We start from the raw sequence: 12,703 nt of genomic DNA on the forward strand, positions 1-12,703 counted from the left end.
GTATAGTCATTTTAAATGATTGTTAGAAACACATTTCACAGCTCCATTTGCACTTCCACATGCTTCAACAAACATAACCCACACACATTAACCCAAATTAAGATTATAGTAATCTGTGAGATACATTTAAATGTCAAAGAGGTCATGTCCTTTCTCTTTTCATTTACTTTAAATTATTTAGTATTTTCACATGTTCTTGATACACATGCTTGAGCTCAAATCTCATTTCCAAGAACACAATTCCACTGTCTGTCTATCTTTCTAAATCCCTTTACACACACATGTTCTTTTAAATTAACCTAGTTTGTCATTTGTTTTTCTCCCAGATCCCTCTTCCCACCCGAGGCAGAAGCCGCCAGCCACTGACCTCTGCTACAAGACTGAAATCAGCAGTCTAATGGACTTCAACTCCCCGGATGCCACTCTGGACAAAGGTAAGACCTGAACAGTTCTGTTGGACCAGAGCTGGTTGACTTAAAGTTTTTTTTCAGTGCCACTATGGGAGGATGTTGTCGCAAGGCATACATATGAATCCAAAAATGTACCTGCAAATACACAATCCATGAGAGCGAGAGGAGCTAATAGTAGCACCTCTGCATCAATTTCTCTGCCTTCTCAGCATTTGCTGCTTGCACATGTTGGAACTATGAGCACCCATTACACATATTATTCTAGCTAACGAGGACTGCCTGTGATCCAGGTTGCATCTGGCTGCTAATGAACCCAGTGAGTCTTGTGTTTAAAAAACATCACACAGCTTTTCAGCTATCAGACAAAAGCTGCTTCTTAATTCAGTCTGTGTGCACGTTGAACCAGGAACACAATTACCGACAATAGTTTGCTTATGTTTTTGTGCAGTTTGTATTCTTTCAGTTTGGCCTCTTGTTGCATGCTTGGATGCACCAGCAGGGCAGAAATTATACCTCCTACTGCAGTATGTAGCTTACAATAACAACACAGTGAGTAAATAGTCCTGGCTGAAATGTTCTCAGTATGTATTTAAATACATACATTGTATTTGTAAGAAGAATGTAACTCAACTCAAGGTTTACAATATATAACAGTTGAAAACATAGTCGTAATTGCTGGTAAATGGAACATTGTGATTGCATTCATAAGCAATTTATTAACATTTTACTACATTGTATTTACATTTTATTACATTTTTAACCATTTAGACTTATTTATAGACATTATAAATACTACATCCTGTGATTACTGATTTACCATTTATTAACACTTAAAGGTGCATTATGTAAGATTCAACCACAATTCAATGCTGTTAAAGGGATATTTCACTGTTGGAAAGATGAATATATCTTTAAATTGGGTCACTTATGTAGTAGAAATGTGAAATTGTTTTAGAAATTGGTAGCTTCTAGGCCGAGAAAAGCCAGAAAATGTGTTTTTGGCTCATGTGGATGAAAGACACCAAATCCCAGAATGCACTTGCTTCGCTGCTTTAGCGTCTACTCCCATGCCACGCCTACCGTTTACAGACAGACAGTGAGGCAGCATTCAACTCAACTCAAGTGTGTTTTATTGTCATTTCAACCATATACACGAAAAAACGTTTCCCCGTGGCTCAAGTGGTGTTACACATTTAACATGTATAAAAACTACATTATATAAAAACGACATACGAAACAGGCTACATTTAGTGCACACACATTATAGGCTCCGTAAAGTTCAGCTAACACATAGCTACTAGCATTAGCGCTTGGTGGGCTGTAAATACCGAGTATAAACACAGCCGTAAATTTGCGTGGAATGTAGAATGGTCGGCATTTTACAGTCACAAACTCCACCAGCAGTTGGATACAAGCACCCCATTTCTGCACCAGGCAGTCCGTGTTAACACAGCCCACCTTGACTAGCTAGTCTTACCCGGCGACAGAGCAGCCGGCCTGGTAGCTGGATAGTCCGATACAGCAATGTTTCTACAACAACAAAAACACAGTAGTCTCTGAACTCGCGTTGGGAGTTTCGTTGAAGTTGGATGTAGTCCAGTTTGTTGTCTAATCAGCGGACACTTGCAAGCAGGATTGATGGAACAGGTGGCCGGCTAGCGTTAGTTTTCTACCGGCAAACTTGTTCAACGTTCCCCGCTGATGATGTCCCTTTACCGGCCAGAGGCATCGAGCAACACCACTGGTCTCCATAGCAGGCGGGCAAAGCTGTGTCAAGAATTTCGCCTGTAATAAAGTGTCCTGCATATTCTCCGATCTGTACCAATGTATCCCGGTGGTACACGTGTGCGGTAGTTTGAATGCACATAATTGTTGTTCTAAAATTTCCTTCGGGATGAATAAATCTATCTATCTATCTATCTAAAGTGTTCTGCTGTGAAGCCAGTAGCGAATATTCAAGATGGCTGACGCTCGTTTTGGTTCGAGAATCTTTGTGTAAAGACGACAGTCCAACCCCCTATGGGCGGGTTGAAAACATGCGGAAGTAGCGCCTACTACTGGCAATAGTCCATTGCCTCTGGGCAAAAAATCTTCCGATGACGCAAAAATCGTTGTTTTACGTCATCGGAAGATTTTTTCCAGACCCACAATACGGAGATCTCTGGTCTCAGGGGGACATGAGGGAGGGAAGCACGGTCATTCAAAAATACTACTGTGTTTCTACTGATACAAAGCGTAATGCTAAATCGGTGAAGTATCACTTTAAACTAGGGGTAAATTAAAGTTGTTTTTTATGGTCAATTTGCACTCAAATGTTATCAGGGTTTTTGGTTGACTCTACTACAACCACATTATAATGTTCTGTTGCAAATTCATCAGATAAATGTTTAAATTCAGTGAGCTGAGTCAGTAGTTGCCTGAATTCTTACAGTATTTCATGGCTTGCAGCTAGTGGAGACAGTTTCATGTTTTTTATGGATACAGTTTCATGGTTCTTATGAGGACAATCTGAATTGCTATTGGTTTTACATTTAATGTATTCATACCTTCTCCAAACTGATGCTACAATATGGCTCTGTCAAAAGTAAATACTTTCATGCTCCATAGTCATCTGTATTTACAATTGTGCTGTTAGTCACTTGCGTCACTATGAAGGATCCCCAAAAAGCAGCCTATAAACTTTAAGGTCTCTATTTATTCACAGACTCTTATCTAACTGGGTGGTCAGACGTGTCTCAACATAGGCATCATCAGCTCTCCAGACAAACACAGTTACAGTCTTTTAACTGTTTCAATGTTCCAGCCCTTTCATGACAAAAGCTTCTTTCAGGAAGTTGGAGTCTTGTAAAGAGGATTAAAGTAGCTAATGATGGCACCAGTACAAACGCATCTCTTGGATTGTGGATCCTGTAAGGCTGCCAACCCCAGTATGGATCTCTAGTGTCACGTAAGGAGCCCTCAGGGGCCCTTTCCTCATTAGAGTGTCCTGCTTAGGGGTCTATTTGGCTGCCAGTTCTCTCTTCTGTCCTGTTAGCGTCTGTCGATGTCGCGATGATACTGAGAGTGCTTACAAGATTGTTTGGAAAAAAAGGGAACCCTGTTGGTGGCTTTTTGGTTACTATGGTGCATTAGTTAAATTCCACCACTGCAGATCAGTACCAGATAGGGTAACAGGTTTGTACATTTACTCAAGTACTGTACTTTAGTACAATTATGAGCTACTTGTATTTTACTTGAGTATATAAACTAAATTTCCGGAGGAAAATATTGTAGTCTTTACTATATTTACCTAGTTACTAGATACTTCTCAGTTCAAGATTGTATACGTAAAACATTAGGTTATCATAGATTAAACTACCCAACACTGTATGAAGTTGTAAAATGTGCATGTCAATGAATCTGCAGTAATAGTAAAGCAGTAATATTCCAATATATATAGAGTATATGATAAATATAACACTGAATATAACACTGCATTTTATATAATGAGTCATTTTACTTTGGATAATTTAAGTATATTTTTTCCTTTCATTGTGGTCTTACTACTTTTACTTAAGTAAAAGATTTCAGTACTTCTTGCTCTACTGCTGATCTGGAATTTGCCTTTTTTGTATCCAACTGATGAAATTTCAGAACATTCTGAAAGATTTTTAGTTTTTGGGAGTCATTTGGATGTCAGTAGAGCAGATCATGCACGTGATAAGGTTAGTTATATGCATATTTCTGAATAAACATTTGTAAGTTTATGTTTGTGCACACGTACACACTGTCCTTCAGAACAAACCAGCTGGTGCATTGCTGTCAGTCTGTGGTCGTTTCCTGGGTACTGTAAATGTGCAGACTCAGGAAAAACACTTACGCGCACACCAACAACCCCTGCAGTGGCCAAGGCCACGTGTATCACCACAAGTTTCATCTGAACAAGAACGAGGAACTGAGGGGCTGTGTTATCAGCAAATTCATCTCAGGTCTGCAGTAAGAGAGATACATAGAGACAAGGAAGGAGAGGGGAAACAAACGTAAGCAGGGAGCACTGTATCATTATGGAGGCAGGTGCAGCTTCTACACATAAACTGGCAATGCTATCACTAGCTGGGTGGAGCTTGGCATGTGAGTTGGTTAAAATAGGAAGGTCAGTGCAAAAAAGTCAAACAGGGCATCCAGAAAAAAATAGGCTTAGGAGGGAAGGACAGACAGAGAAGGACAGGGGGATGGGAATGTGAAGAGCACCATGAAGAAGAGGTGAGAGATTGCCTAAGGACATAGTGTTGCCTGCGAATGTACTCTGATTAACAAGAGAACATGATACAGCGAAGGGGGGAGCAGAGAGAGAGAGACAGAAATGAACAAAAGAACAATAAAGAAAGGGAGAATGTGAAGGTGTATGTGTGGGTGTGGATGCATGGGTAGAGTGGTCATTGCTGAGCACTTCCATTTTTCTCATGCGTTGACAATTTCCAAAACACCAACCAAAGCCCTCATAGCCATTGGGAGGGTGGCACTTAAATTGCCTCCAGCAACAATATCCAGGCCTCTTTACTGTAATTTACACACTTTAGAAATAGCTACTCAAAAATGCTCAAACACAATGGCGTTAGCTTTTTTTTATGTGACTCATTATTTAGCTATGCCAGAATGCAATAATTGGACATTGTTTGTATTGTCATCTTCAAAATCACATTTTGAGTATTGACATAATCCATTCAGACTGCTCATCTCTATAATAAATCAGGGTGTGTGTGTGTGTGTGTGTGTGTGTGTGTGTGTGTGTGTGTGTGTGTGTGTGTGTGTGTGTGTGTGTGCGTGCGTGCGTGCGTCCGTGCGTGCGTCCGTGTCTTTGAAATATCCCATTCACCTTGGTTTCCTGTGTACCCAATGAACTTAGGGTTTGGAATTTGGACAGTATTGGATATTATTAAACTGTAAATTAAACTAAACAACTGCACAATAAAGGTTGAGAAAAAAAGCGCTGCCATAACGCTGGCTCTTCGGTGTCTACCCTTCACACTAAAGGTCTAGTTTAAATTCACTCAGAGCAGTTTGCTAAGAGGAAACTCAATAAAAAGGCGTTTTTACCCTTCACAATAAAAGCTCAGCTGAAATTTACTCAGAACATTTTGCTTAGAGGAAACTCAATAAAAAGGCATTTTGCCAACACTAGATATCAAACAAAAGCCAGACACTATATCGTATTAAGTTGCTGTGAGCTGTGAAATTCACCACTTCTAAGTACACAGCAGCAGAAGATAACTTCATCTCAGAGCTGACCGGGCAAAGAAAGCTGCCATGAGTCCATGAGGCAAATGTCTGTGATCACTGCACATTTTAATTGTGACATTTTGTGAGTAAATTCTGCAACATTCTCTGTCAGTGTCAGGTAAATGTAGTAGTACAATGTTTTCCTCTGAAGTAAGAGTACGCATTAAGTCAGTAGTAGGCTATACTGTGAGGTTGCATATTATATGCTTTGGGGTCCTTCTGTAGGCTAAGTAATTTTGGGGTACAATGGTTCTGGAGAAAGCTACAAGCAGCAATACCACAGGCCAAGCAATACCACAGGCCAAGCAATCGGCCCGTTCCAAACAGCCACAATTTGAACGGGCACTGTACTAGTACGACCAAAGACAAGAAGAGGAAGAGTAATACAGATTTGAGATCACAGTGGACATTATCATCATAAACATCTAATGGGAGATTCACACTGTGGATCCACACACATGATCTCATGAAATCTCAGGAGATCTCAATTGTGCTGCAACAATCATCAGGGGGTTTTCTGTGTGCTGGTGTGCCTCTGTCTTCTGGCCTTTTCATTAAAGGCCTCTGAAAGGTTGAAATTGACAAAAGGAACAGAGTAGCAGTCTGATTATCAGCCATCACTTTCACTTTCATACCGCTTCATTAAAGAAGACCGCTGACAAGTGTAACTCAAAGGTCATAAAGTCAAAAAGTGAACATTTTAAGGGGGCCAGATTTAAGACTTAATTTGAGCAATCGTCAAAGGAAACATAACTTCCTCTCTTCCTCCTCTGAACCTTTTCCAAATGCTCCTACTGTTTTCTTCTTCTCTCTTATTTCCTTAGAGTCCATTTAGAGGCAGATTGCACCACTGAAATATTTACAGTATAAATATATTTTCAAAGTGTTAGGCCATGCCACACACTACATTCTGTTCTAAATTTAGATCTGGAGCTGTGCTGTTCAATTAATCAATCAAGGATTTTGTTTACATACTCTAGCAACTTTCAAACTAAAAATGCTGAAAAATAGAACATGTCGAAGCACAGGTGAATCCAGGACAACACTACGTGTCTTCATTCATTTTATTACAGTGACGGTTGCTAAGCAATGTGCCTACTTCAAAGCTGAATGCGTGTGATGTGTACTATCAATGCATCCAAAATTGCCAGGTCTCAGACTGTCTGAAATTCTTGTTGTTGGCACGTCGCTCTCTCTCTAGTAAATGGACCAGAAACAGCAAATGTGCATTCAGTGACCTTCGTCTAATAGCTCAGCAAGCCTTCAATCTGCTGGTGATAGTATCACCAAGTCACACCAAATGTATTTTTAAGCACACACGGGAGGTCAAAAAAATAAATAAAAACTACATATTTATGTGTACTTTCTTAAAATGTACTTAATACCCTGTGAGTGTACATGTTGTGCTTTCAAACATATATTAAAATTAAATTTTAAATTTAAATTTAATTAAAACGTTGGCTATACCCGATGTGTTTTACATTGTCTTTAAGATATGGTTCAATATATGTTTTACGTTAAATGTATAAACATGAATAAATAAATGGTACAATAAAAGACTTCAAGTTTCTTTCTTGTTGTCTTTGTACTTTGGATATATTTTTCATGCAGTGCAATTGTAGTTACATTAAATTGTTAGTGTTTATATTTAAACGTTTTCCATCAAAACCAGAAATTTAAACCTGTTATTTTATTAACCCCTTACTGATCTGCATAACCCAACCTAACCCCAATAACTTACTGTTGGACACCTGTGGTTAAGGAAGTAGGAGGGCTTCTTAAGACTTGGTTCCATGTCAAGTCTGTGCTGGTCATGAAGTTAAGAAGTAGTCATGGATTAAAAGTGACCAAGAAATAATGATTGTTGATCCAAGCCGAAATAACCTTGCTTTACATGGTGTCTTGGTTAACGCTGATGAGATTAGACATTCAGAATATATATGATGCTCTCTGCTGCTGTTGCTTTTAATCAGTGCACTAAACAGTTTTTACAGTACATCGCTTTTCCAAAATACAACACTCTGGATGAAACATTTCTCTATATTTTCTTCACATTATATATTGTGTTTTGCACTCGTTTGTTTTGCAGTTTACAAGACCATTCCAACATTTTCACTTACACATTGTTACGTTTTGGATTTACACCCAGGCACCAAGTTGCTACTAGAGGTGTATTTTCTATTTCTGAATTCCACCTTGGAGTCTGACATGAACAGTTGGCGAACAGCCAACTGGTACAACCAGTCACCGGTTGTAATACCTTCTGCCTGCCCTTCAAATGGCTGTTAAAAAGGCCCACAGGCAGCTAATTTGAGCTGGCGTCTGGCGGTAGTGAATTGGCAGCGGAGGCGATGGTGGAAAGGGATGGTGGCTTTCGGAGCTGCCAGATCTGGAAGAGAGCTGAGTGGCACCTGGTGGCTGCCGGTTTCTTTTCACTGATTGCTGAACATGAAGGTTGGAAGGTGCGAGAACAGAGGCAAATAAACTAGTTGATGATGGGGACAAAGAGCGAAGGAGCCGATCTGAGGTATAAATGTAGGATGCACAGTATTAGTAGTGGTGATGAGTAGAGAAGAAGTAGTAGAAGTCTGGAAATCCTGACGAGTAAGCAAAAGGGCAGAAGATGAAGTGCAAAAAGACAGATACTTTTTAGACTTGCAGTAGATCAACAACATACGGTTGCACACCCTTAGGTCTCATTTCAAACAAAAGACTTCAAGTTGACATTTTAACGTTGATCCACCCTCCACATGTATGTATGTGCTTTGCCTGAGGAGTAAAAATGTGGGTTGGTTGCGAAGGAGATTATGGGACATCCTCTTGAAGGGCATAACAAATCCGGGACCTCAACATTGTTAAACCGCTGCAGTTATCCATTGGTGACCAACCAAATTATGCACTGACATCATCTGTCATCACTTAAAAAATGCAATAGCAGGAGTCAGTTGACTCTGTGGTTATGTTACCTATCTAACGCTGTGTTCAGATCAAACAACACTGCGACAAAACAACATTCCAAACACACCTCAGTCATTTTAGTCAGACAACCGCTTTGGCACAGAGGAGGTCCCTGCACAGAGGGCTCTGGCAAAAAAAGAAAATGTAAGGTTGTCTAACGGAAAAAAAATGGGTCCACTTTTGCAACAACTTATGCCTTGAAACATAAATGGCAAAATTGCACTCTTAACCTTGTAACTGTTGACGGAGAATGGAATGATTTATGGTCTGACTACTTTCCAGAGTATTATAAAGTGCTCTGCAGTGTTTGACACCTGATAAGCTCTCAAACTAATGCATGTGTTACTCAAACTAGGCCTCCTCATTTGTATTACATGTATTATCAGCTTCATGTACTTAAAGTATCAAAAGTAAGTATAATGTAGATTGACCCTTCATGTTGTTTTTATTCTTTAATTGATATTGATGTGAACAGTTGTAGTTGGATCTCAGTTGAACTGTACTGTCAGTTGAATAATACTATTGGTGTGTTTAATCATACTGTATGTTAACTACAGTATAATTTCTGTAAATTATTCTGTAACTTGTGTGCTAATATCTGGAATAAATGTAAAGCACTAAAAAGTACAATATCTCCCTCTGTAGTAGAGTATAAAGTAACATAAAATGGAAGTGATCGTGTATGTGAAAATTTGTACTTACAATTATATGAGATCTGTACTTAAATAAAGTATTTGAGTAAATGCACTTAGTTACTTTGCACCACTAGTTTCCACTAACACACCCACGCCAATGCTACCCCTTTGTTTTTAGTTTTTTACGCAGTGCTATTTTTGTTCTAAACTGCCTGATTCCACGATAGACATAATATGAACTTCAATGTTGATGATATCGCTGTGTTAAAATGCAAATCAACACCGAATCATATAGAGCAGAAAAACAACTTTTCCTTTGACAGCTGAACACATTGGCTTGTGGCTAAAAATGCAACGGTCATGAAAATTCAAGCAACAATGAACATTACAGCAGTTTTCTGCTGTATGTGATCCAGACATGATTGACCCTTGACAGTGTTGTACAATTACTTGGACTGCCATTACCACTACATGACTGCAACATTTCCCTCCTTCCATTTTTTTGTGGTGAGGTAAGAATAAATTCCTTTATGGACCATTCTTCCTTTCTACTCTGTTGTCTTCACAGTTCACTGGTTATACTTTTTTCTCTCTCTACTACATCACACGTTGTGACCCTGATCTTTCGTAAGGGGTGGTTTTAATGTTTTCCTGGGCAAGCTGTAGTCAGTGTTGGAATAATCATGGGAACGGGAAAACAGGAAAGTGTGAATTGATGAGGAGAGGGTGTCCATTAACATGTGCATTGTGTGTTGTAACAAAGGTGCTGCAGATAGGCATTAAAAAGATGGACATGACTGTGTTCACAAGCCACAGAAAAGATCTGCAGTGATTAAAAAGGTTGACCATCCATGCACACACATACACACAAACACACATAAGTTGAATTAATTTTTAATCTTTCTCTCACTGTCTATGTCGTGCTCTTATCTCTTTGTCACATAAACAATGAAAGGTTGACGTCTTCTTGGCAGTGCGCATGGTGCTGCTGTCCTTTTAAAGGGAATTGTGTTAACTGTCTGCAGAGAAAGAGAGATTGTCTCCTTCAATTGATTTTCATTTAGGGGATAGTGCTCTCAGCTCATCACCGCCAGGCATCCCAGAACTTAGAAACACGTGTGTGTGCTTGTGTGTGCATCATACAAGGTGAGTGTCAGCAATTTCACCGAAACTGCTTTTACACACAAGTTTTTTTGTTTTTGTTTTACAATATCATCATGCATTCTAAGCCATACATGTCACAGAAAGCTAATTTCCTGTTGTTCCCCTGTCCCTGTAGTGTGAATGATGCTGGCTTAATGTAGTGTAAATAGCCGGCACGTGCCAAGTACATTCTTTTAATTAGGAAACCCAACAGACCCGCTGATTAGCACTTCATCTTCATAAGTGTCTGCGACTGAGCTGCAGCTGGACCACTTCCTAGGTACCTTACACTCCAGCTAGCATGTCCCAACAGGTTTGGAGCACGAATAGCATAATTAATATGATGTAGTCTGCCATCCGAGCAAGCAAAGATAGTTTGTTAATGTGGTCTAATGTATTTTGCTTGTAAGTTACTGTATTTGTTAAATATGCAAGCTTTTACTTTTGCACAGTTGGAACTTGGTAGCCCAAAATGATAGCATGAACTCGTTTTAGATGGCAAACCCCCTTTGTCACAAAAATGACCTTCTTCTAGGAACTGCCCTGCAATCATTTCTCATCCACTCCAGCAGACTGTTTGACCCGCACAATTTCTTTAAATAACTTTACATCCCACAGCGTTACATGATAAATGGCACGATTGTGTTTTTTTTCAGATTCTCTTTCTGAGTTTCTTTTCTTTAGAATGGGGAAATTGCTGAGTGATCTCTCATCCTTGGATTTGTAATCTTAAGCCATTACTGCAGCCTTCCTATTCACTGGCATTAAAAGGTTTGTTACTGTTTTATGAAACGGCCTTGTGACTGTAAGAGGAAAATAAGGTCCAACAAAAACCAATGACTTGATTCCAATGGTGTAGTACAAAATAGCTCAGCAGCTCTCTCCCTGCTATCTGCTAAGCATCCCATGTGTTATCATGAAGTGAAATCATCATATACTCACATGCACCCACATGTTCACAACACAAACCCTCACAGTCATCTTGAGCCTGTCCCTTTAGCTTTTAATCTGCTGCGGATCGGTTGTGCTGCAGACCTGCATGGGCCACAAACACCCCTTTGAGTAAACAGTATACAATTGCCTCACTTTGTCCAATATGCATGGACACAATAGACCTGAAGAGATTATTTTCTTTAGCTGTTTATTGTCTCGGAGAAAGGGATGATACATTGAATGATTATCAACTCTGCAGGGAATCCAATCAAGGTTTCTGGCATAGTTATTGATTGATTTTGACATAATAGCAATAGGTATCACAGACACTTTTGTGATGTTGGTTCATTGTACTGAAGTGTACTCATGGCCTTTTGATACCAACATCAGCTAGATATAAAACAATAAAAACTGCATCAATTTAGAATTATTTACTAAATATACTTGTCCACAGTTTTGTGAGTTGCCATGTTTGAGCCTAGAACAAGCTTTTCTGGTCAGTGGGACGTTATAGAGGCTACAATGAATGTGATTAAGCATAGTTAATTATTAATTATTGTTGATGAATTAAAAGATACATAATTCAATTTACATTCAAGACCTGCACTGTTTTCTACACTGTTATGAAAGTAGGTTCTAAAAGAATATTTGTGTAAGATTGAGTCTAAAGTGCCTGGTTGATTAATAGAGCTTGAGTGAATTTGGACTCAGCACAGGCCACCAGGAGGCTCCTGTAACAAGTGTGGGTGGACTCATTTCATTTTTTGCAGCAGCACACTGGCTGTGTGGCCCACATATGTAATGTAAGATAAGACAAGAAAACTTTATTGTACGTTACATTACATGGAATGGAAATTTGCGTTTGGCATTCTGGCAACACAGTGTAAAACATACAGTAAAGGGCAGCTAAAATACATTTTTAAAGCTAGTCTGCCCTCAGCACAACCTGGAGCGGGAGATCAACAGGCGGATTGGTGCAGCATCTGCAGTAAAGCAGAAAGAAACCAGCTGAGGTGGTTTGGGCATCTGGTAAGTGCCTGTGCGCCTTCCATTGGAGGTCTTCCAGGCATGTCCAGCTGGGAGAAGACCACAGAGTAGACCCAGTACTCGCTAGAGGGATTATATATTTCATCTGACCTGGGAATGCTTTGAGATCCCCCAGGAGGAGCCAGAATCCGTAGCTGGGGAGAGGGACGCGACCCGGATCAAGCGGATGGCGATGGATGGACATTTTCTCTATTATGTCTCTGTTTAGGATGGCCACAGCAGAGGCCACAAATTACATTTTGTACCCATTTTTCCTGGCTAGTGGGACCTTGAGTCTCCTGCCAGATGGCAATAGCTGGTATGACTAGTGAAAGGGCG

The 12,703-nt window shown here is 39.7% G+C and overlaps 1 protein-coding gene across 2 annotated transcripts in view; it reads left to right on the forward strand.

Moving 5' to 3' along the window:
• Nucleotides 1-12,703, forward strand: part of kazna (kazrin, periplakin interacting protein a) — a 193,094-nt gene that overhangs the window by 140,257 nt on the left and 40,134 nt on the right. For both annotated transcript variants that reach the window (XM_031286147.2, XM_031286148.2), the window contains exon 4: nt 327-434. In XM_031286147.2, the coding sequence (XP_031142007.1) occupies nt 327-434 (108 nt within the window). The remainder of the gene's footprint in view (nt 1-326; nt 435-12,703) is intronic.

Source organism: Sander lucioperca, chromosome 12, assembly GCF_008315115.2.
Source record: "Sander lucioperca isolate FBNREF2018 chromosome 12, SLUC_FBN_1.2, whole genome shotgun sequence".
In the NCBI taxonomy this organism is placed as follows: Eukaryota; Metazoa; Chordata; class Actinopteri; order Perciformes; family Percidae; genus Sander; species Sander lucioperca.